This window comes from Cyrtonyx montezumae, unplaced genomic scaffold (genome assembly GCF_038088225.1).
Source record: "Cyrtonyx montezumae isolate F1298 unplaced genomic scaffold, pur_monq_1.0 scaffold_15, whole genome shotgun sequence".
NCBI classification, from domain to species: Eukaryota; Metazoa; Chordata; class Aves; order Galliformes; family Odontophoridae; genus Cyrtonyx; species Cyrtonyx montezumae.
In genome coordinates, this window is record NW_027071881.1 from 4,831,391 (window position 1) to 4,854,980 (window position 23,590).

The window sequence follows — 23,590 nt, forward strand, 5'->3', positions numbered from 1 at the left end:
CCCGTCCCACCGCCGGCCTCCCCCCGTTCCTCATCCTCCGATCCCTTTGTTTCCAACCCCGCCTTGCGCTGCCCTAAGGTGCCCTGCAGGTGACCGCTGCTCCCGGAGCTTCGTGGGCTGCACAGAGGGTCGTGGGCTCCACAAAGAGCCGCGTTGCCGGAGCGCAACTGGCGCGGAAACAAAGCAACTCCAAGTCACATCCTATTATTTTTCCGAACCAAAACATCCTTTTGCTTCGGCTAAATGCAAACAAAACAGCGCGGGGAGCAAACGGAGCGGCCGCATCCCTGCGAGCGGTTGGGGGGGGCCGTGCACCTAACCGCACTGAACCCCACGGCCGCACCCCGGCACGCTCAGCACACGCGGGCGGAGCTCAGAGCCCGGGCGGGGCCGCGGGCGGAGCAGCGGAGTGCGGGGCTGCGCGGTGCGGGGCGGCCATGGGCAGGCTGCTGCTGCTGCTGCTGCTGCTGGTGATGATGATGATGATGATGATGATGATGATGCTGGCGGCCGTGCGGGGCGCGGCGGTGCGGGGCGAGCGGCGGCGGGCGGAGGTAGGAGAGCGGTGCGGGGAATGAATGGGGCGGGCGGGGAGGGGTTGGGGTGCTGGGACGCGGCGGGGTTGGGCTGTTCTCTAAGCGGGACGTGGGCTTGCTGTCCCGTTTGGGAGCTGAAAGTGTCGCTTAGCGTCGGACGTTGCGTGTGAAGTTGTTGTTTTAACTGTTGTTTTTTAAGTGTGGCTGAAGTTAGCGACAGAGCGCTGTGGGAGCCTGGGGCTGAAAATGTCCACTTGGGCTGTGCCGTCGTTTTCACTGCGCTCGTTTGGGTTACAGTCGCAGCTCAAGTTGGGGTGCTTAATTGGAAACATATTTATGTTCAGTCATCTCGTTATCTGCAAGCCAGATAGGAGCAGGGCCAGCGCTCGGCAGCTGTAAGCTGGCAGATTGAGGGGGGAGATTTAGGCTGGATGTAAGGAAGAAATTGTCCCAGTAAGGGACAGTGAGGCACAGCACAGGCTGCCCAGAGAGGGATGGTACCCATCCCTGCACACCCCCAGGGTCAGGCTGGAGGGCTCTGAGCACTGCTGGAGCTGCGGGTGTCCCTGTGCATGCAGCCAGTGGGACCAGGTGGCTTTGGGGGTCCCTTCCAACCCAAACCATTCTGTGTGTGATGCTCCTGCTCCCATGCTGCTGATGTCAAAGATAACATCCCTAAATCCATCAGCCTGATGCTAACCTATGGGCTCAGCCCCCACTCACCCACAGGGAGGACATTCCAGCTCCATATCTATCTCCCTTCTTGTATGTCTCTGTTCGTATGTGTATGTAACTTTATATATGCACTTACACACGCACTCAAAGAGACGTGAGGATTGTGCCTAAGGGGCTGCGAATGCAGACAGGAATGTGTTTGGGAGAGTGGAGGGAGGTGGAGGCTTCTGAACCTTTACCATCCCCACCATCCCAGCAGGCCACAACCTGTGCATGCTTGTGCCAAAACCCAGTGATGCCAAAACCCAGTGGTGCCAAAACCCAGTGGTGCCAAAACCCAGTAGTGCTGGCTCCAGCTCTCACTGTATCTGCAGGGAACCAAGCAGGGAAGCTGTCCCAGCCCCAGCTGGTGCCAAAGCGATATGGAATGGAGCTGGGGATGCTCAGCTCATGCTGGCTTGTGAGATGCTGTTGGCTGCACTATGTCCAGAGGGGAACTGTGGTCATAGCAGCCTTGCAGGCAGAGAATGATGCTCGTCTGAGTGTTCCTGGTACTTCAATGGTGGAAAGGGGCCAAGAATTGAGCATCTGGCAGGGGAGCTGTCTGGGGTCTGTTGTTGTCCCGGTCCCGAGGAGGGAGGTCTGGCTGCGTGCCGCTGGCTGCGTGCCACCCGGGATGCCTGCAGTCGGGGCAAGGTGTTTCCTTGGCTATGGCTCTCAGCTGATTTCCAGGGCTGGATGAGAGGGCTGTGTGCCTGGAAGGGCCCTTCCATCCCCTGCAGCCCCACAGTGATCCCGGCAGCCAGACTTTCCTCTCCTTGTTTCCCTCCTGGTGCAGGGGGTGGGAGCTGGGCATATTTCATGGCTCTTGACTTCCTGCTGTTTTTCTTTCCCCATTGTATGGAAAAGAGCTGTTCCCTCTTGGGGGCATAAGGGGCTGAACGCTGTGACTCCTGGGCATGAAACCATCCCAAAACTGCCTGACTGTCACAGCCATAGGCCGGCTAGAGAGTGACAGTAATGAGCAGCATGGGAACAGTTTGGTGGTGAATATTTTGGTGATGCTCAGGAGCAGCTGCTGTGGTGGCTGTTCTCTTACTACCGTGCACCCAGCCCTGTCCAGATGGGTTTTCATGAGCTCACAGTGGAGAAAAATCATTTTCATGCTTCGTGAATGGGATTAACGGGACAGAAACCAGCTTCCAGTTCTCATGTTTTAGTGCTGTGATGCAGTGGCACAGCTGCCCAGGGAGGTGGGGGTCGACCATCCCTGGAGGTGTTCCAGCACCGTGGGGATGTGGCACTGTGGGCACAGTGGGGTGGGCTGGGGTTGGTCTTTGAGAACTGTGAGGTCTTTTCCAACCTCTGTGACTGTGTGAAAAGTTGTGGTAGGAAAGGCCGTGCAGGGCAGCTGAAACCCAAAACCTTCTGCTCGGGGTTCTGACGGCGCATCCACATCCCCGTGTGCAGGGATGTATGTGGCCAAGAAACCACTTTCCCTTTTATTTCCCCATCCCCTTAATGCAGTGCCTTTGCACTAACAGGATGCGGGGAGGCGGCTCTGTCTGTCCCTGTGGGATGGGGGAGACGGGTGTGGAGCATTCCTGGAAAAATCACTGCTAAACCTCTCAGAAAGCTGGGGGCAGCCGGGGCACGGGGAAGTGCTTGTTTTCTTTGAAATGCAGTTCATGTGCTGGAGCAAGTTCAGCCCAACGATTTCCATCCTTCACAATGGACGATAAGGAGAAGAATGGCTTGGCAGAGCCAACTGCCCCATGTGTATCCCTGCTCAGCTGCACATCCTGCCTGGGGTTGGGGATGAGATGGAGTTGGGAATGGGTTGGGGATGAGGTGCTGATGGAGATGGGTTGTTGATAGAGACAGGGATGGGATAGTGATGGATTGGGGATGAGATGAGATGGGATGGGGATGACTTGCAGTCTTGGGGCTGGCCCTGCCAAGCCTGGCCCTGCTGAAGTCTGCATTGTGGCCACTGTTTCAAGCACTGCATTGAGTTGCTGGTGGCTGGAGATGGGTAGGAGGGTCTGGTAGCCCCTGCTGTGAATGGCACTGTGCAGTCTGCCTCCATGGGGCCATGGCCAAAACCCCAAGATCCATCAAAAATATGCAAAAGACACGTGAAAGTGTCCAAGTACATGAGCTCAGTGTTGTGGGAATCATCCAATTCTAACAAAGCATCAGAGAGGAATTCCTGGGTTTGCTGTGCTCTCTCTCTCCACATCTTTATCCCTACACAAATGGATGTAACCCGAACCTGTCCCATATCTGTCCCCTGTCCTGTTGCTGTCCCCACAGCTGTTCCTGCAGAAATATGGCTATCTGGAAACACCTCAGCCAGGCCAGCTCAGCCCTGTGGAGTTTGCAGCAGCACTGAGGTAGGAGCCTTTGCTTTAACACCGGCAGCAGTGCATCTCCCCAGGCTGCGTGGCAGCTGTGTGCCCCAAGCAATGTGTTTTGCAGTTCAGGACACTCTCTTGCTGCCAGATACTGAAGCACGAGCTGCAGAGAAGCACAGCTCACTGGTGCAAGATTATTTGCCTTTTATGGCCTTCTGTCCCTATTACAACAATATCAGCAAGCGAGGCTGAGGTTCAAAGATCTCAGAGGGTTTGGGATTTGGCATTATCTCCTGGATGCACTCCTGTCAGTGGGGCACAAAGCTGGCACTGAGGGGAAGCCCTGGCTGGGCTCCAGGCGTGGACATCAGGACAGGCAGGGCTTTGACATCTCCCTTCCTTCGTAGGGATTTCCAGCGTGTGAGCCACCTCCCCCCCAGCGGGGTGCTGGATGTCCCCACGCTGCAGCAGATGGGCCGTCCTCGCTGTGGGACGGGCGATGGGGAGAGCCGCCCCGCTGCCCCACGCCGCCGGCGCTCCATGCAGCACGGTGAGCACTGGGGTCTGGGATTGGGGTGCTGGGCTTGGGGGATGGATGGAGCAGTTCCTAGAGAGCAGGAGGGCTGGGAGCAGCCATGCATGTGGGATATGAGAAGAATGAGGGTGAGATGAAGGCAGGGCTTGGTGCCTTGTCAGCTCCTCTGCCCATGGCACAGCTGGGTGGAACCAAGGGATGGTGGTGGGTGCAGCTCAGTTCTGTGCTTTCCATCCTCAGCTTGTGACCCCCAGAAGTTCCTTTGTGGGGTGGCAAAAGACTGCCCAGCTCAGTGCTGCAGGGACGCAGGGGCACCCGGCTGGCAGCGAGCTGGGGCCTGGAGCAGTGCTGGGGGGACAGAGGGGGAGGACAGGGTGTCCGGCGCCGGGCAGGAAGGCACATGGCTTTGTGCTAACTGGCTGTTTATCTGCCTTGGAGCAGGAAGCCACAGCTGAGCCAGCAAAGGGCTTTGTCAGCCAGCATGCTGCCAGCGCTGCAGGATACCTCAGCAGGGTCACCAGCCCCAGCTGCAGCACCAGGATGTGCACAGTGGGATGTCCCCAGCTGGGCTTTGTTCTGGGCACCTTGATGGGCTTTAATATCCATCCTGGTCCCTGGAATACCATGTGTCCTGCTGCAGGAGAGCTCTGCAGGAACAGGAGGAATGCTGGTTGTTGTCTCAGAGCTGTGGCCATCCAGGCACTAAGGAGCAGCAGGGACTGTGTGTGCCCCAAGGGTTGCATCTGGGTAGAACTGACAAAAAACTGTGGCAAAGAGGCAATTCTCCCCTGGCTTTGTTTTTCTGCCCCAACTGCATGGGACAGGTGCATAGGAGGTGATGGTCATTATACGTACCCAAACCAGCTCCAGCCTGTGGTCACCCCTATTGCCCTGCCCCAGAGCAGCTGGGCACTGAGCCTGCCCCAGACCTCCCGGGCTGCAGAGGGGGATATTGGCATCAACCTGATTTGCTGCAAGGAGTTGTTCAGTGACTGCAGAGCACTGTGTAACCACGTCCTTTCCCTTTCCCACACATCTAGAGCAGGGCAGGTGCTGCAGCTCTGTCACTGCTCCCACGCTTCAACACCAGCTCCAGCACACACATATTCCCAGAGCAGCCCCATGGCTTCTCTCCCACTCCCTCGCCCCCGGCCAGATGTGAACATCCTCATTTTCCCCTTGGTGCCTTTGCTTTCCCACCCTGGAAGCCAGTCCTCGGGGTGGGCGCCGAGCCCAGTGGGTTGGGATCTGGATTTGATCCTGGGAAAAGCAAGAAAAGCAAGGAAGGCTCCAACTTGGGTGCCCAGCTCCTGTCCCAGGCAAGGCCTGTCGTGGTCCCAGGGGTGGCACATGGTGGTGGCTCCATCAGAGCCAGATCAGATCCTGAGCAGTGCCCGTCCCACAGGCAGCAAGTGGCACAAGCGGCACCTGACGTACCGCGTGGTGAACTGGCCCCCGTACCTGCCGCAGCACGAGGTGCGCCTGGCTGTCAGGGCTGCCTTCGAGCTCTGGAGCAATGTCTCCTCTCTGGTGTTCTGGGAAGCACGGGATGGCCCGGCTGACATCCGCCTGACCTTCTTCCACGGGGACCACAACGATGGGCTCAACAACGCCTTCGATGGGCCAGGTGCTGGTCGCTCCCTCCTCGTAAGCTCCTCTTCTACAACGGCGGCTCTTCCCGGCTGGAGGTGTTGGGGTGGAGGTGGTGTGTCCCAGTATCCAGCAGCTTGAGTGAAGGTGGTTTGGGGCCCCGAGTCTCAGTTCTGCAGCTGTTGGACTCCTGGGGACGTGGTTGAGTTGGTCATGGTTGAAGCATGGTGATGGCTTTCAGGGAGCACTCCCACCGTGCACTCACCACATCCCTTCCAGACATGGTTTGTGTTTTACACAGCACTTGAAATCATAGGATCATTAGGGTTGGAAAAGACCTCTCAGATCCCCAAGTCCAACCCCAGCCCATCCCACCATGGCCACTGACCACGTCCTTCTGTGCCACATCTCCACTGCTGTGGAACTCCCCCAGGGACGGTGACTCCCTCACCTCCCTGCACAGCTGTGCCACTGCAACACAGTTCTTTTGAAGAAACGTTTTCTAGTACCCAGCCTGAACCTCCCCTGTCACATCTTGAGTCTGTCACCTCTCATCCTATTGCTTTTATCTGGAAAAGCCAACTCCCACCTTGCCACAACATCCTTTGTAGAGAGCAATAACATCCCTCCTGAGCCTCTTCCTCTCCAGACTGAACCATCCCATTCCCTCATCTGCTCCCCATCAGACTTGTGCTTCAGAGCCTTCACAGTTTTGCTGCCCATCTTTGGCATCAATGTCTTCCTTGTAGTAGATGCCAACTCTCAAGGAAAGCCATTTTCCCTTTGGGAAGCCCCACAAAGACCTAAAATTGGAGCCCATTGGAGCAACCCAGAGCTGTTTTGTCCCCAGGTGGGGCCCTGGCCCACGCCTTCTTCCCCCGACGTGGAGAGGCCCACTTCGACAGTGCTGAGCGTTGGTCCCTGCACAGTGGCAAAGGCCGCAACCTCTTCGTGGTAGTTGCACATGAGGTGGGGCACACACTGGGGCTAGAGCACTCACCTGCCAAGAGTGCCCTCATGTCACCCTACTACAAGAAGCTCGGCAAGGACTTCGTTCTCAACTGGGATGACATCTTGGCCATCCAGAACTTGTATGGTGAGCATGGATTGGGTGCTACTTGAGATGATCTTTGGGGTGGAGGGTGAGGAGCAGAGGTGGAAGTATGTCCATGCCACTGTTACTGAGGGCAATAGGAACCAGGCTGGGGTGCACCAAGTGTTTGATACCCTCCGATGGCTTGCCAGCCTTGTGCTCCTGCTTCCATGCCCAGCTCCATGGCTCTCACCTTGCTCCATCACAGGGAAGCCCTCCAGAGGCTCAGCCGTCCAGCTGCCAGGAAGGGTCTTCACTCACTTCCAGGACTGGAGTGGGGACCTATATGGTGAGGATCATCAGCGGTGGAGCCTCAGCACCTATTACTGCCACTCCTTCTTCGATGCCGTAACTGCTGGTGTGTGGCCACAGGTCCTCTCCCCAAACACTCCCAGCCTCTCCAGCAGCCTCTCCCCACTCCATAAGATTCCCAGAATGATGGGAAGGGTGGGCTGGGCTGGGATGGAATGGAGTAAGGTGAGATGGTATGGGTTGGGTTGGGATGGAATGGAATGTTTGGTTCTCAGCCCCATACGGGCATCCCACAGGAGTTGGAGAGATAAGAAATGATAGAGCGGAGGGACAGTGCTGGGTTTGGGATGTGACACCAAGCTTCTCACCCTCATCATCCCCTCTGCCCTGCAGACACGGAACACAACCTGTATGTCTTCAAGGGAAGCCACTTCTGGATGGTGTCAGCCAGTGGCAATGCCAGCCAGCCTCAACCCCTGCACATGCGCTGGCCAGGTCTGCCTGCTGGCATCGATGCCTGTGCCTACTCCCCATTCAGCCACAGCTTCTACTTCTTCAAAGGTCAGTGAGATGCGGGTTTTGTTGATCAGTTTGTCCAGGTCTGCCGCCTGCATTCCAGCCTGATGCTGCACCAAGGGGCTGGGACATTGCTGAGTCCCATGAATCAGAATCATTAAGGTTGGAAAGACCACTAAGATCAATCAGTCCAACCATCAACCCATGGGGTGACCACTCCAGACCACGCCATCTACCCAAAGGTGCAGGCTCCAGGGTGCTGTGGTCACAAATTAGCTTTGCATCAACCCCCACTGCTTCATGCCTCACTTTCCCCACTAGCCCAGTCCAGAGAGCGGCACTCCCTGGGTTTAAAAACTAAAGCAGACACTTTTTTAGGATAAACTGTTCTTCAAAAATATGCAGATGCAAGGAGATGAGCTGGGCACCGCATCCTCATGGTTTGTGCTCTGTCCCTGGTGCCTTGCTACCATCTGTAAGCTGCCTGTGGCACAGCTGTTGGGGCAGAGGAAGGTCAGCCCAGGCAGCCGGGACACTGAGGTCAGCCTGAACTTGTCATGGAAACCACTCACCAGCCTGCCAGAAAGGGACTTCGTTGTTGCAGCTGGGGGAGAGCCAGAAGCCCCTCTGCAGGGCCGCCCCAGGAGCAGAAAGGAGCCTTTGTCTATCTGCACGTCCCTGTGGGGATGGCCCCAGCTGCAGCGGGGATATCTGGAGCTGCTCTGAATTTCTGTCGTAGTCTGGGTTGTCCCAGTGCAGGAGGGATGTGAGTGATGTCTGCCCTGCTGTACAAAACCTTTCATCCCCATCCCTCCTTGCAGAAGTGTGGCATAGGCACCAGGAGAGCCCAATCTGCCACAGTGTTCTGGGGCTGCTTCTTCCCTTCCCGCACTACCGGGAAGCCAAATAAGGACGTGCCCAGGGTTGGGTCATCACTGGGATGGGTGCAACCCATAGGCTGTGAAGACCAAGTGATAGATCAGGAGGAAATGGCCTCAAGTTGCACCAAGGGTGGTTTAGGTTCAGTGTTAGGAAGAATTTATTCACTAGGAGAATTGTGCAGCAATGGAACAGACTGCCCAGGGATGTGCTCGAGTCCCCATTCCCAGAGGTATCTAAGGAATGTGTGATGTGGTGCCTGGGGATGTGGTTTAGTGGCAAACCTGGCAGTGCTAAGTTAGCGGTTGGCCTCGATGACCTTAGAGGTCCTTTCCATTCTCAGTGTGTATCCTGGCTGATACAGGCACTGAGCCTCTCCTGCTCCATCCCAGGTGGTCGATGCTGGAACTACCATGGCTCCACCTTGACGTCCGGCTTCCCCCAGAAGTGCAGTGCCCGCGGCCTGCCCCGCCACCCCGACACAGCCCTCTACTTCCAACAGCTCCGGCGCCTGGTGCTCTTCAAAGGGGCCAAATACTTTGTGCTGAGCGAGGAGACCCTCACCCTGGAGCCCTACTACCCCCGCAGCCTGCAAGACTGGGATGGAGTACCCCCTGGCACAACAGGGGCCTTGGTGCACCGCGATGGCTTCCTCTACTTCTTTCGGGATGAACTCTATTGGCGGTTCAATCAGTCCAAGCTGCAGGTGGTGGCCAATGGCAAGTGGGCTGCCGAGCTGCCGTGGATGGGCTGCTGGGATGCCAATGGTGGGCACGTCCTCTTCTGAGCCAACACTGAGTGTCGCTGGGACAAAATGGTGGCTGAGCCCATCCCACTGATCCAAGGGGTCTGCAAGTCCCCAGATCCAGCACCGTGGACAGCAGCAATGAGGCCGGGGTGGAGGGTCCCATATTGCTAGGCGGGCTGTGATTCGGCCATAAGAACATGTATAAGCTGTGGGGACTGCAGACATATAATTTCTGTTAGCTTTCAGGATTTTTCTTTTCAAGCCAGGACTGTTTTTTGTTAATCCTTTACTGTTTTCCCATAATCAGGCAGAGAACTGCCTTACTGATGGGTGCTCTGGTGCTTCAATGCTTAAATGAGCAACTGAGACTGTTTTTTGGTTAAAATGAGAAGAGACTTTTGGACATCACCATAGGTTTATGTCTCTATGAACATGGGTTTACGCTCTTTAAGGTAAGGCTTTTAGGGCTCTTTAAGGGGCCCTGCTGCCCCATACCCAGGGTTGTGGAATGGAGAACCCAGGACAAGCCCAGCTCTGAGCATGCTCTGAACACAATGGTGTGGTTTTGGGGAGGAGAGGAGGTGGAGATTTTTGGTGAAGGAACAGGGGAAAGGAGGAGCTGTGAGGCAGTGCAAAGGGGCTGGAGGGCAGCTGGGGATGGGCAGGGTGGATTCTCTGCTGCCTAATAAAGGTTATGCCCCCCTCATGAGCAGGGCAAGTGTCCCCTGCTCTGTCTCTCTGCAATAGTACTGAGTCCTGTATCCCCTTCAGTCCTGTTCTGCTTTGAGATCATGGTGCCTTTGGGTTTGTTCTCTGTGATATTTGAGAATGGACCCTTCCTCCGCAGACATGGAGCTCGTACACGTCTCAAAATCTCAGGGGATTTTTTAGTGTTGCCAAAGAGATGAGGCTGCAGTGTTTCATTTTGAACAAGGTGGTAATAATGCAGCATTGCCTGCAGCTTTCCAGGGGCCTGGAGTCCTGACAGTGAATAAAATGATTCGCAGCGCTGGTATTCCCCTTTGTATTATTTTTGTTGTTGTTTTATAAACCCCACCTCCTTTTTTCCAAAAGGTGTGTGCTAAAAATGAGGCAGGAGTGAGCACTGCTGGGTTTGTCCATGCAGTTGGGGTTGGGGTTGGGGCTGCTTTCTGGATCCATCTCCCCCAGAGGAAAGCAAGGGATGTGTGCTCCCCTTGTTTGCTTTCCTTCATGCCGTGACATGCCGAGGCATCCCACACGTGCTGCCCATTGACCGGGTGCTGTTTTGTCTGCAGGGATGGTGGTGGTGTTGCAATGTTTGCAGAGCCATGCGTCACTCTGGCTGCAGCTCCTGCACCCCGTAAGGTGCAGGGTGGGGGGTTGGACACGCACCCCGAGCTGTAACAACATCCCCTCAGTGTCACAAGGCTCCTTTTCTCCTCCTGGGCTGCTTGTAGGGCATGCCAGGCGCCTGCCATGCATTCCCAAGCCTGGGGAAATAGCTGGGATTCTTGCATTTCCTCCCCCAAAGTGACACCCGGCTCATCCAGAAGTACCCCAGCAGGGAGAGGATGGTGCCCCTGGCAGCAAGGACCCCCCCAGGCTCACCAAAGCCTCTTTCCAGCCCCATGCTGCAAGCACATTGCTGGCAAATTTCCTTTTGCAAGCCCTCATTTTGCACTGAAACCTACGAGAGGCAGCGGATTCCCGTGGTGCCCACTCACTGCCATGCCCATCGTTGTTTCCCTACAGCCCCAACTCCTGGAGCTGTGCCACTCATGGAGGAGCTCAGCTTCGTGCTTGTGGAGCACAGAGCAAGAAACCCCAAAGGAACACATGTGAATGAACCCCTCCTTGTGATTATTTTTTTTTTTACAAGAAAAAGGCTTGGGGTGATTAGCAGGTGGGCCTCCAAGTCGTCACCTGCAGCACAGGTGGGTGTGGGGGTGGTGAGAAGGGGGGCAAACCCCTCCTGCTTTTGGGGTTCTGAGTGGGTTGGGGTGCTGAGGGGCTGCTCTCTGTACCTGGGGACAAACTCACCCGATGGGGCACAGGGCAGGAGCAGTGCTCCTGGAGGAGGAGCAGATGCTGAAGGGTTAACAGGGAGTGTTTGTGGCCAGTCCCTTATCACCAAGGAGAGGAGAAGAGCTCTTGGGAAGGAAACAAAACACCCACTGCCCTGGAGGGAGATTTCTACTGCCCCACAGCTCTGGGACCCCAGCAGTGCTCCAGCACCCTGCTGTCACCCTCCTGGTGGCACAGTGCACACGGTGAGTAGGGCTGGGAGGTGGGATGGGGCATCTCCCCACATCCCCACCACACTTTTCTCCTTGCCTCCTCCCAGTTTGGGGTCTTATGGCACAATGGGGACGCCGGGAGCTGCGGTGCGGAGCATCCGTCCCTACGGGTCCAGCCAGCAGTACCTGTATGCTATGAAGGAGGACTTGGCAGAGTGGCTGAAGGAGCTCTACGAGCTGGACATCGAGGTGGGCACCTTCCTGGAGGTGCTGGAAACGGGGGCTGTGCTCTGCTCCCATGCCAACCACATCACCCGCGTGGCCGAGGACTTCTCCCACACCTGCCCCAGCGCAGCCCAGCACCTCCGCCTGCCCACTGCCGGCGTCCCCTGCAACCCCGCAGCGCAGCCGGGCACCTTCCAGGCCAGGGACAACGTCTCCAACTTCATCCAGTGGTGCAGGAAGGAGATGGATATCAATGGTAAGACCCAATGCTCAGCAGCACCACGATGTGGTGTGTGTCCTGGTGTCACTCTTGGTGATTTCCTGTGTCCCCAAAGCTCGTGCCATCCCAGCACTGGGATCTCTGCACCAAGCTGGGCTTGAACAGCCTTCTCAAGACTCAGTGGTTGGGGATGGGACTGAAAAGGGCATGTGCCGTGCATGGCCATAAAGACACCAGGAACCATCCTGGCTCTGAGCAGAGGGTCTGTCCCCCCACCCCCACTGACAGCAGTGCCTTGGGCACGGGGTGAAATGCCCTCAGCTCACCCAGCCACTGGGGTAGGGCTTTAAGACACCATAAAACATCATGGTAAACACACATATATCTTAATTTGTAGATGTTCAAGGGGGAAGTTTTTTCTCTATGAATTTAACACAATCCTTTTTTGACCTTACCATATACCCACAATCTATGGGATGATCCATCAAGGTGGGCACAGATGGTGCTCTGGGGAATAACATCCCTTTGGGAAGAACTTTGTAGAATCATGGAGTCGCAGAACCTTTAAGGTCGGAAAATACCTCTAAGATCACCCAGTCCAACTGTCCACCTACCACCAATGTCACCCACTAACCACGTCCCTCAGCATCACGTCTACGTGTTTCACCTCCTCTCCATCCACCCTCCTGTGCTCTTTGCACCCCTACCCTGCCCCAGACGTCCTGATGTTCGAGACGGAGGACCTGGTGCTGAGGAAGAACGAGAAGAACTTCGTGCTGTGCCTGCTAGAGCTGGCACGCCGTGCCGCCCGCTTCGGCATGTGTGCCCCCACCCTGGTGCAGATGGAGGAGGAGATCGAGGAGGAGCTCCGCCAGGAGATGGACCTGCCTCCTGCAGACACCCCCCTGCCCCGTCCCCCGAGGAGACCCCGGGACCTCCACAACCTCGACCAGATGGTATGGGGGATGGGAATGGGGGGACATGGGGTTGGAGATGATTGAGAGGCGGTGATGGGGTTGATGGAGACAATGGGGATGGGGATGATGGGAACGGGGATGCTGAGGTTGTGGATTTTGAGGAGGTGGGAATGGGGATGTTGGGGATGATGAGGATAGGGATGTGGTGATGAGGATATGGTGATGAAGATGGTGACAGAAATGTGGGGATAGGGATGATGATGGGGATGGTAGAGATGACAGGCATGGGGATGCTAGGGATGATGGGTATAGGCATGATGGTGGTAATGCATATAGGGATGGTGGGGATAGCCACCCCAGGCCCCTTTCCATGAGCCCTAGTGCAGACCCATCCCTGCTGGATGCAGGTCCAGCACCTGGTGAGCCGCTGTACGTGCCCTGTCCAGTTCCCCATGATCAAGGTGTCAGAAGGGAAATACCGTGTGGGTGACTCCGACACCCTCATCTTCGTTCGGGTGAGTCTGCTGCATCTTGTGTACCCAGGGCACAGGCACTCTGCTCCCATAAAGCCTCTTCCCTATATTCATCTGCCAAATGGGGCCAACGTGGGGTTTTTGAGCGTTATCCATGAAGTATGGGATCAGTGGAAGTGGGGGGGGGGGGTTCCCGCAAGACCAGCCTGACTCTTGCTGGGGTGACAAAACAAGCATCGGGACAGCAGTGGGATCTGAGATCCTCGTGCCTCAACGGCGTGGGGCAAAGCAGGGCTGACCTTGCGTGGCTTCGGGCGCAGATCCTGCGGGAGCACGTCATGGTGCGGGTCGGGGGCGGCTGGGACACGCTGCAGCACTACCTGGACAAGCACGACCCGTGCCGCTGCACCTCGCTCTGTGAGTGCCCGCACCCCCAGCCCCGGCTCTGACGGTGGGAGGGGAGAAGGGAGCACTGTCACTGCTTTGGGGGTTCGGTTGATTCTTTTGGGGGCGTTTGTCGGTGCTTTTGAGGCATTTGCCGGCGCTCTTGGGGGTGTTTGCGGCGGCAGGTCTCCTAATCCCGGCGCTTCGCTGAGAAATCGCTGCTTCGGGGCATTGGCTCACGCTGGGTGGCTCCGGTGGCCGCTAGAGGTCATGGCAGACTTTTGGAAGGAGAGGAACCATTGCAAGGCCGAAACCCCTCCTGCACGGAGCTCAGCTCTGCAAGAGCGCCCTAACAGCGCAGGGATGGAGGCTCTGGGCTCCGTGGGGCTGCGGTCTTCAATGGGGATTGTCCCCATTGAGCTCAGTCCTTCCCCGCAGCCCACAAACAGCTCTCCAGGACCAAACCCCCCCAGCAACCGGTGCAGCACGAGGTGCGGCTCTGTGCAGCCCCCGCAGCCCCCGGCCGCACGCATCCCACCCTGCTGGTCAGCCGCTCGCAGAGCCCACTGCCTCCTGTCACCTGGCCACCCCACGGCCACCGCCAGCGCCCCTGGACCCCCACCACCCCCAGCCCCCGCCAGGAGCCAGCGCAGCCCCGGAGGGTCCCTTCGTGCAGGTGACGTGCTGGGTGGGCTTTGTTCCCTCTTTTTGTAGTGCTTTTTCTCCCGTCTCTGCACCTGGTGTGGGGCTGGGTGTGAGGTCTGTCCTCTCCGGGCTCTCTCTGCTTGCAGGACACCAACACCGAGGTCACCCGCTCCACCCATCTCCCCCGGGCGTGGGGCTGCACCGCGGGCACCCACCCCATCCCGGGGCACTATGGGGACCTCAAAGGAGCCACGTGGGAACCCCCCGAAGGCAGCAGCACAGGGCAGGGGCTCAGCTCCCAGTGCCTACCCAGCACCACCGCGTTCCAAAAGCACTCGGCAAGGGGGTGGCTCACCTGGAGCAGCTTCCAGGCATGTGGGGGTCCCTACCACTGCGACAGCCCAAACCCACAGTCCCATCAAGGCCTGTGCTCCCAGCCCGCAGCAGGATGCCCACAGAGCAACGCAGAGCAGGAAAAGTCCCAAGGAGGGGAACCAGGGAGCCCTCGGACGTGGCCATCCATCATCACACCCAAATTCCCTGAATCAACCTCCAAAGCGGGACAGCAACATTAAAACCCCGAAGAAAACCAGCTCAGCCATCTGCCGGCCCCCCACCCCTCTGACTCGCTATGTAAATGGGTGTGAGAGCTGTGCTGCTGAGGAGAGACCTCAGCATCCCCACCCGAGCCCAGTGCCCAAGGATGCTGAGAGACCCACGGTGCCATTGGATGCTCCAGGTGGGGTCTGCAGCCACGACATGGGCATCTCAGGGCTGCGGAGGTACTGGGGGCACTCTCAGCCCCCTGACTATGGGAAGGTGCTGGAGGAGCTCACCCATGGTCGGCGGCCCCTGCGCCCTGTGGGGATGGGTAACTGCATGTCTCCAAAGCCCTCAACCACACAGAGTGCCAATATCCCAGCTGGGTGGTCCATGGAGGGGACAGTGGTGGGGGACCAGACCCCGCAGAGCACTGTGCCCAAGGCCCGGCGATGCCTGAAGAAACCCGAGCGTGTGCCCTCCATCTACAAGCTGAAGCTGCGGCCCAAGGTACGTCCCCGACGGGACCACCGGCCTGGGAAGGGACCTTCACGCATCCCCACCCCACTGGGGCAATGTCTGCCCCGTACCCGGGGCCAGCGTCGCCCCACAGCCCCTCCCAAGCCCCCACAGCCCAGGGATGCCAAGCCCTCACTGGGTGACAGCGGTGCGTGGCTCACTGAGGATGATGAAGAGGCGTGGGTCTGAGCCACGCCCACTGGTTTTGGGTCAGGGATGGACGTCCCCATTGTCAGAGCTGCAGTGCCAAGGTTGGGATGTCCACATCTGACATTCAACCAAGCCAACCACCCAACTCCCCAGTGTTCCCCATCTGCATAATGGGACCAGCGATGCTCATGCCTCACCCGAAGCCCCACCCCACACCATGAGCTGCTCAGGGCAGGGGGACACATGGACACCACTGCCAAACTGCTGTGTTGGCATTTCCATGGCTGGGGGTTGTTCCAGCATGGGGTTGGTCATGCAATAGAGCTCTCCCAAAGCCTTCTGTCCCAGGGGCTCTTCTGGGGGGGTGGTGGAAGAAGACCCAAAGGATTTGGGGGCTGTGGTGGAGCTGCAGGGACCGGCGCCGTGAGCAAGGAGCAGCGAGGCGGGTACAGAACAAAGGGGACAGACCTGATTTTAATTGGGTTTCAAATAAAGGGGCACAGGGTGGTGGGGACACCTGGGGATCTCCAATAAGAAGTCCATGGGGGAGGAGATGCCATGTCCAGGAACCACGACGCTCACCGAGGTGGGAGGAGAGGAGGAGCATCGTCATCAGTGCTGTACCCAACCCCACGTCACCACTTGGTCGCCATGTATTGGGGCAGGAAATGGCATTTTCCTTCCTTCTTCCCACTGGGGGTGTCCCCAGCACCCCAGGATAGGAGCAGGTTATTTCTGCAGTAGGCATAGATCCAGGTGAGGAAACCCACAGCGATGGCTGGCGAGCGGTAACACTTCGTATTAAGGGTTCGTGTATGGGGAGGACAATGGAGCTCCATTACTGCTGTGGATGGGGATGTCCTGGCCCCTGTTGGCTGCCAGCCCCCTGCCCACGATTTTGGGGAGTGGGGTAATGCTGCCAAAGCGGTGAGAGTCATTATTACTGATACAGCTTTTCTGTCTATAAAATACAATAGAATATAACAATTATATTTATAACTTCTTTTTTTCTTCTTCTTCAAAATACTAAATAGATGCTATAAAAACCTGTAACTAATTGTGCTATAAACTGCAGGCTACAGGGTTGTAACAAACAATGTATTGGCTTGGTCGTTGATATGTGTATGTTGAAGCACTGTATAAATGCTTTATTAGTGGCATTTACCAAGGAGTTTCCTTCTCAAACCATTTGGAGGGGTAAAGCCAGTGGGTCATGTGTGCTGACAAACCCCAAAGAGATGCACAGAGAGTTTGCTGTGGAGGTGATGGGAGCTGCTGCCTTCCTCAGCCACACTCATCCTCTCCCCCAGCTCTTGGTCATGGGCTCCCTCCTGCCGACTTTTCTGGTTTGGGCTTTTCTGTATTTTGTTTTGGGAGATAAGGGAATGGGGTTTGGTTCCCAAAGCAGCTGCCAGGAGTAGGGACCAATGGTGGGGACGTGGAGACTGCTGGCAGAGATGGGATGGGGACCGATGGCAGAGGTGCAGGGCCAGGCTGAATGCCATGGGTTGGAGCTCAGCGAGAAGGACTCTTAATAGAAAGTGTTACCAGGATGGCAGTGAAGCTCCTGGGAAGTAGAAGCTGTTGGCAGGGAGGGGATAGTGGGTTTTGGTTGGTTCCTGCTTTACTGTCCCCATAGCACAGAGGGACAGCCCACAGATCCCTGTGCCATTTGCATCCCAGCAACTATGGTGCCAGGCTCCAGGACAGATGTGGATTGTGTGGGCAAGCCAAAAGATTAACTTTAAAAATAAATTAATAAATAAATGAAAGAAAAGAAGAGGCTCAATTTCACTTTCCCATTAGGAGTGTGCACAGAATGAAGGAAAAAATAAAATAAAATAAGGGATGGAAATGCACCTCCAGCTGCCTATTGCTTTGGAGACTGCCTTTGCATGGGAACCATCTCCATTTGGATGGGTGGATGGATGGATGGATGGATGGATGGATGGATGGATGGATGGATGGATGGATGGATGGATGGATGGATGGATGGATGTCACCTTCTCCTGGGGGAGGGCCTGCTGGGGCCATATCCACCCTGGATCTGGAATTGGATGCTGAGCTGTGCCCAGCATTCGTGGCAGAAGCTTTGCCCCTGAAACCAAGGGTACGGTCAGCACAGCCTCTGTGGGTTTGGGGCATAGGGGGAGAGGATGAGGCTTGGAGGAAAGGGAGCTGGTGGGATTGGAAAGAGCACTTCTGGGGAAGGGAAATCAAATCAGACTGCCCAGGATGGGCACATAACAGCAGGAGCCCATGGAGGCGATGCAGTGAGAAACCCTAACATGGGAACATGAGGTCTGTGGGACAGCATGGCTGCCCCTGAGCAGCTCTGTTGTGCAGAGAAGCAGAGCCCATTGGGACACAATGGACAACTGTGGCATCTCCTCCCTGGGTCCAACCCAGCGGTGGTCACCGCGTCCCAAAAGTCATCGTAGGGAAGAGACGACTGACGTGTCCCCAGTGCAGTGTCACCCCAATGGAAGCGGGTGTCCTGTGGGGGCATGGTGGCGTGGGGGGCTCACATGATGGTGCATCGGTTCCTGCGCAGGGCCCCCTGGAAGCGGATGGTGGTGTGGACGTGCTTGCAGCGGGCACAGCCCACGCTCTTCAGGAGCTCACTGAAGAGCAGCAGGATGTGCCAGTTGTACTTGGCCGAGCACTCGATGTAGCCACACTTCCATGTCTTCTTCACCAGGTTGGAGACGTTCCAGCGCGGGATCACCCGGCCCCGTTGCAGATCCCGCTTGTTGCCCACGATGATGATGGGGGTCTCCGAGGTGCCGATGACCCTGGGATGGGGGGGGAGGGCAGCACCACGCGGCCATGGACAGCTCCCATCCATCCCATCCATCCCAAAGTGGCACCAAGAGAGCCACGTGCCACCATCATCCTGTCCGTGGGCTGCTTCTCACCATGTCCCCTTGTCCCTCTTCTTGGACACCCAGCGAAGCGTGCTCTCCAACATCCCATCCCCACAGCCCCACCAGGAGCATGCACCCACCAGCAAAGGGCCCCTACCTTGTTTCCAGGATCTGCTGGCGGATGGTTTTGATGTACTCGAAGCTGTCAAAGCAACAGATGTCATAGACCAGGATGTAGGCATGGACGCTCCGGAGCCCCCTGCAACACACGTCTGCCCACTCCTGCAAGGTGCAGAGAGGGATCAATCCTGGCGTGACCCGCAGGATGCCCGCACCGCTTCGGGACCAGACATGTTTGCAGGGGGAAAGAAGTTTGTAGGATCCTACATGTACGTGGGACACCTGACCGAGAGCACTGTGCTGTGTGTTTCACACTTTCCATTCCCAAAACCCCATCCCCCATCTCACCTCCGCCCTGCCATGTCCCTGGGAGTCCTCCTCATTAACCCAGGGGAAGGATAATGGGATTTGCCAGCCTGCAGGGTTAATTGGGTAAGTGCACATCATCTGCCATGTCAATCAATGGCCCTCTGCTATTCTGGTTTGTCTCCCAGTGACCTTCCATTCCCTGCACATGATGTGTAATTTTTAAAGCTCCCTGAGTCCCTCATCTCCTGCTCCACGGCTTTGGGGCAGCAGCACAGGGACTTGTGGCCCACGGTGATGTAATTACACCAATTAAAAATCCAACCGCCCGGCCCCAGCAGAGAGATACAGCCTCCAAATCCCTTCTTTTCCCATATTAAACCCAAGGATGTGTCAGTGCTGATGGTTGAGTTCAGGGCACTGCTGGGACAAATCCAGGGGTTGGAACCATGCTGGGATGGACCCAGGGATGACCATGAACCTGAGGGTTACAGTGGAAAACGGATCTGATGGGTTGATGGTTGGACTAGATGATCTTAGTGGTCTCATCCGACCTTAATAATCCTACATTTCTGTGACAGTGGCTTTTTTTTCCCCACAGGGAATGTGTGGCCACAGTTACACACAGCTTAGCCCTGAACCCACGGCAGCATTGGGCAATGGGTGCACAGTGCGTTGGGTGGTGGTCATCCAAACGCCCCATGAGCCCTTGGGGGCCAACAGATGGGACCCCACCCCCCCAGGCTTGGCCATCATCACATTTTATCCCAACCTCAACACGGTCCACACCTCTTAGGAAGCGACCCCCCCAGCAGGAGGCCCCACTCCGTGCCCCTACCTGCAGGGTGTTGACGGGGAAGGCGGGGATGGGCGGGAAGTCCATGATCTGCAGGTCGTGCACGTGGCCGTTCATGACGACGGCGGGCAGGTAGACACGGCGGGCCGTGGTGGGCACGCAGACCTCGCTGAACTCGTTGTAGAGGAACTGCCTGACTATGGCACTCTTGCCCACGCCCTGGGCTCCCAGCACGGCGATCTTGAAGGTTGCCACCATCCCGCCGGCCGCCGGCCGCTGCCCCAGTGCTGCTCCCGCGGCGCCGACGCTGCATATTCCCGTGCAGGGGGGCTCAGCCCCATTCAGGATGCATTTCCCCGCCGGGACAGAGCATCACTGCGGGGCCAAGGAGAAGGCAATCGTGTCCCAAAACCCTGTGACGTGGGGACGCGTCCCACAGCACTGATGGGGACGGGCACCGGCTGCTCCGGGCTCTGAGCTGGGGAATCCATCTCCCCACTTTGGACAGCTGGAATTGCCTTTTGCTGAAGGGGGGGATCGCTCTGTGCCCGCAAGTGACAGCTTTAATGTTTAATTTCAGGCTTCGAGCGCTTCAGCAATTAACTTGATGGAGGCTAATTTCCCAGCCAGCTGACAGGGTGAGCTGCAGGCACACGTGGTGGGGGCCCCAAGGCAATGGTTTGGGCACAGGAAGGCAGAAATGGGGTCAAGAGGATTCCCAGCACCCGCTGGCAATGGGGTCCCAACCAGCTGCCATGGGAACAGTGGTGTCAGTGGGACGGGTCCCACTGCATCTCCCATCCCTGGGAGCAGCTCCTGCTTTATCCCAGTGCATGGATGCTTTTCCCAGTTGGTGATGCTCTCTCTGCTTTCCCTGAAAAACGTCCCCAAGGCACAGGGCATGGTCCCTGGGCTCTCGGGGGCTCCAGCAGCCCCATTTCACCCCGAGTGATGGCGATATTCACCCCAGAGAGAGTGTGCCAACCCCACTGTGACAACCCAGCGAGGCCTGGTGCAGCCCAGGGACAGGGACTCACCCCGCTGGGGCCTGGCTCTGCCGGCAGAAAGCAGTGTCATGGCCAGGCCACCCCGCTGTCCCCACACCCCTTCCTCCTCCTGCTGGGGCCGAGTCATGCAGCCCCATAGGGGCACCACAGGGACACGGGGTACCCCAAACTGCTGGGCAATGCCGTGCCACCACCCCCAGCATCCCCCAGATCCTGCTCCCATCCCGGGATTGCTGCCCCATGGGTCCTGGGGATGAGACTGTCCCCAGAGCACACGCAGCCTCCCCGATGGCAGCAGCAGAATTTGGGGCCACAAAGGGAAACTGAGACCAGGACAGGGACACAGCAGGGATGAAACTCAATGGGTTGAGACCCCTGGTGCGAGGCAGGCTGCGGGGCACCTTGACCTTGTGCCCCTCCCTCCCTAATTTGCTGCCCGCGGGGCCCCATGCCACTCCCCACAACGATGCTCCGGGGCAGCGCCGCATCTCCCCCCCCCACCCCAGAGCCCGCGAGGGTCGGGGCCGACCTGGGGATGGAGAGGGACAAAGGGGTACCGAGGCGGGGGATGTGGGCACAGCACATATCCCCCGTCTGGGGGGGGGAGGGGAGATAAGGGAGGGGGGGAAGAGCGGCCGAGCTCAACTTCAGCGGGGTACCCCCACCGGTGAACTTCCCCCCTCCCCACCACCACCACCGCTCCCGTCCCCCCTCCATCCCCGCTCCCCTCCGTACCTCTGAGCAGCGGCGGTGCTCCGGGCCGGCGTTGTCCCGGCGGGCGGAGGAGCCATGCGGCGAACCCGGTGCGGGGCGGGCGGCCCCGCTGCAGCGAGTGCCCGGCACGGCCCCCGCCCGGCGCGGGGCTGCGGGGGAAGCGGGGCTGGAGGGAGGGACGGAGGGAAGGGAAGGGAGGGAAGGGAGGGAGGCAGAGCCCCCTGGGGGGATGGAGCGCGGGGAGCGATGCGGGGAATGCCCGAGCGAGGAGGAGGAGGCAGCGCCCGGAGATATGCGGGGAGGGAGGCAGCGCAGGGAGACGATGCGGGGAATGCCCGGAGCGCCCTGCGGGGAGCCGGGAAGGACGAGGCTTCTCCCTGGGCTCTGGGAGGTGCTGATGAGAAAAGACCCACCCATGTGCACCCGGTGCGGCAGCGGCCCTGCCCTCCCCACGCCCGTGCCCCCATCCCACGCTGCAGGACCCCGGCGCGGACGGACGTCTCCATCTGTGCGCTGTGGCTTTGGGACAGCCCGCAACGAGCATTTATCGATGGCGAGGAAGAGGACGGCTGCATCTCCGGGGAGTGGGGTCGGAGCCACACACCTCAAAGCAGAACCCAAACCTCCGCTGCCCACTGAGCGCTGGGACGTCCCCACGGGTCTGGCTGTCACCCACGACCGTGGTATGGCAGGGGTCCCTCCAGCCCCGCCGACGTCTCTTGATTGGGAAAACATCGTCTGGGGCGAGGAGGGTACAAACGGAAGCACTCGGCCATCGCAGATCCCCTCCTTCCCGGGGGGAAAACGGGACCCCTACATCTACATGGGGACGGCCGTCGCGCTGAGCCCAGGCACGGGGAGCAGAGCCCCTCTGCGTCTCCCATTGCCCCCCCAGGCATTCCGGGATTCGGGGTTTTGTTTCCCCGATGCCCACAGCCCACGAGCATCACACTCAGTGTCCCTGCAGGCGCTGCCCGTCTCCCCCCTCCACTCCCCCCCCAGCCCCGGGCATCACTTTCCGGCACCGCAGAGCCCTGGAGCATCGCTGGGAAGGGGACGGGATCGCGGCTGCGATGAACTGGCCCGCACAGCTCCAGGCTCCAGCTCCGGGATATTTTTAGCAGCTCCCAACGCGGCGCTCTTCACTCGCGGTTTTATTTGTGAAATTTCATACACGGTGGTGTTTCGGGGTGGGGGAGGGGATGGGAAGCAGGGCTGGGTCCCGCTCGGCCCCACTGCAGACCCAAGGATCGGCACAGTGGGGTTGGGCTCATCTTCGGCTGCAGCATCCCATCCTACGGCCCCGCAGCGGCTCTGAGCCTGCAGCCACTCGTGTCACCGCGATCCCAGCACCACGGGCTAACAGGACCAACGAACACAGTTTGCAAGGAACAGCATGGCCCAGGGTCGGCGTGTCCCCGTTTATGGGGCATGAGCCTGCCTGCCAATCCAGAGCTGCAGGAAAAGTCGATTTCACCCCAAGGAGCCCCCAGCAGAGCCATGGGAAGGGATGAACCCTTCCCTCTTCCATGGGATGTGACGGGGATGGGGCAGCTCTGGATACCTCACAACCACGCTGGGTCCTGTTGGCCAAATGGGAACTGCTGACCCAGAGCTGGGCAGGGAATTACACAGCAGCACTCCCCCTGCTCCTCAGGCTGCTGCATTCCTGACCCTTCTGATGGCCAACCTGGGATTGGCAGCCCACCCCATTCCAAGACAAAACCCACAGCAGCATGGGTTAAGAGCACTCCAACACATCACTGCTGCGTATGGGAAAAGCAGGTCAGGGCACACACAGCCCCTCAGGGAGGGTGAGATGGGGACATCCATCCTCCTCCCATCTCCACAGGGCCACTGTCACGCGGACAGCAGAGGACCAGTGCTGGGGATGCTCTGTCCATCCTCACTGCGCGAGCCTCAGGAATGGTCCCAAAGATCTCTGCTGTAGGAAAAGTGGTTGGTGCAGGACAAGGGGCTCCTGGGGAGTGCTTGCAGCTCAATCCCAACACCCCCAGCCCATGCAGACTCCATTCCTGCACCCACAGAGCCACAGCACAGCCACGGCCTTGTGGAAATGAGTTTATTGACACGGACGCCAGGTAAAGCCTGAAGAGCAACACAGCAATGCAGCGAGCAAGCGACCGAGCAGCACAGCAGGAGAGGAGGGCTCCACAACGTGGGGACACCACGTGCCCAAAACAATGGGAAGAAATGTGGCATGGGAAGGGGGTGCTGAGCATCCCCTCCTCCCCCATATCGGAGCTCCTCCAGCTGTGTGGGGTAAGGCTGAGTTGATTCTTCACC

At 58.2% G+C, this 23,590-nt stretch overlaps 3 protein-coding genes across 3 annotated transcripts; 2 read left to right on the forward strand and 1 right to left on the reverse strand.

Annotated features, from left to right (window-relative positions):
• Positions 1–451: 451 nt before the first annotated feature.
• On the forward strand, positions 452–9,797 carry MMP28 (matrix metallopeptidase 28). Its single transcript, XM_065731794.1, has 8 exons — positions 452–554; positions 3,528–3,607; positions 3,976–4,118; positions 5,509–5,730; positions 6,544–6,789; positions 6,995–7,144; positions 7,432–7,599; positions 8,826–9,797. The coding sequence occupies exons 1-8, from the start codon at positions 474–476 to the stop codon at positions 9,218–9,220; spliced, it is 1,485 nt and encodes a 494-aa protein (XP_065587866.1). The 5' UTR covers positions 452–473; the 3' UTR covers positions 9,221–9,797.
• A 1,563-nt stretch (positions 9,798–11,360) lies between these two features.
• GAS2L2 (growth arrest specific 2 like 2) lies at positions 11,361–15,613 on the forward strand. Its single transcript, XM_065732180.1, has 6 exons — positions 11,361–11,881; positions 12,563–12,801; positions 13,170–13,277; positions 13,556–13,652; positions 14,058–14,295; positions 14,411–15,613. The coding sequence occupies exons 1-6, from the start codon at positions 11,527–11,529 to the stop codon at positions 15,510–15,512; spliced, it is 2,139 nt and encodes a 712-aa protein (XP_065588252.1). The 5' UTR covers positions 11,361–11,526; the 3' UTR covers positions 15,513–15,613.
• A 1,639-nt stretch (positions 15,614–17,252) lies between these two features.
• On the reverse strand, positions 17,253–21,581 carry RASL10B (RAS like family 10 member B). The gene is made up of 4 exons (XM_065731795.1): positions 21,305–21,581; positions 19,605–19,937; positions 18,498–18,622; positions 17,253–18,268 (listed from the first exon to the last, which is right to left on the reverse strand). The coding sequence occupies exons 2-4, from the start codon at positions 19,818–19,820 to the stop codon at positions 17,998–18,000; spliced, it is 612 nt and encodes a 203-aa protein (XP_065587867.1). The 5' UTR covers positions 19,821–19,937; positions 21,305–21,581; the 3' UTR covers positions 17,253–17,997.
• Positions 21,582–23,590: the final 2,009 nt, after the last annotated feature.

What these genes read in the sequence shown, in the direction of transcription:
- MMP28 (XM_065731794.1), top strand. Translation starts at nt 474, where the DNA reads ATGATGATGATGATGATGATGATGATGATGCTGGCGGCCGTGCGGGGC. An exon ending in GAGTTTGCAGCAGCACTGAG is followed by an intron (nt 3,608 to 3,975) that starts GTAGGAGCCTTT and finishes CTTCCTTCGTAG; the next exon opens with GGATTTCCAGCGTGTGAGCC. An exon ending in CAACGCCTTCGATGGGCCAG is followed by an intron (nt 5,731 to 6,543) that starts GTGCTGGTCGCT and finishes TTTTGTCCCCAG; the next exon opens with GTGGGGCCCTGGCCCACGCC.
- GAS2L2 (XM_065732180.1), top strand. Translation starts at nt 11,527, where the DNA reads ATGGGGACGCCGGGAGCTGCGGTGCGGAGCATCCGTCCCTACGGGTCC. An exon ending in TCCACAACCTCGACCAGATG is followed by an intron (nt 12,802 to 13,169) that starts GTATGGGGGATG and finishes TGCTGGATGCAG; the next exon opens with GTCCAGCACCTGGTGAGCCG. An exon ending in GTGCCGCTGCACCTCGCTCT is followed by an intron (nt 13,653 to 14,057) that starts GTGAGTGCCCGC and finishes CCTTCCCCGCAG; the next exon opens with CCCACAAACAGCTCTCCAGG.
- RASL10B (XM_065731795.1), bottom strand. Translation starts at nt 19,820, where the DNA reads ATGGTGGCAACCTTCAAGATCGCCGTGCTGGGAGCCCAGGGCGTGGGC. An exon ending in TCCCCGTCAACACCCTGCAG is followed by an intron (nt 18,623 to 19,604) that starts GTAGGGGCACGG and finishes TGCACCTTGCAG; the next exon opens with GAGTGGGCAGACGTGTGTTG. An exon ending in CAGCAGATCCTGGAAACAAG is followed by an intron (nt 18,269 to 18,497) that starts GTAGGGGCCCTT and finishes CCCCCATCCCAG; the next exon opens with GGTCATCGGCACCTCGGAGA.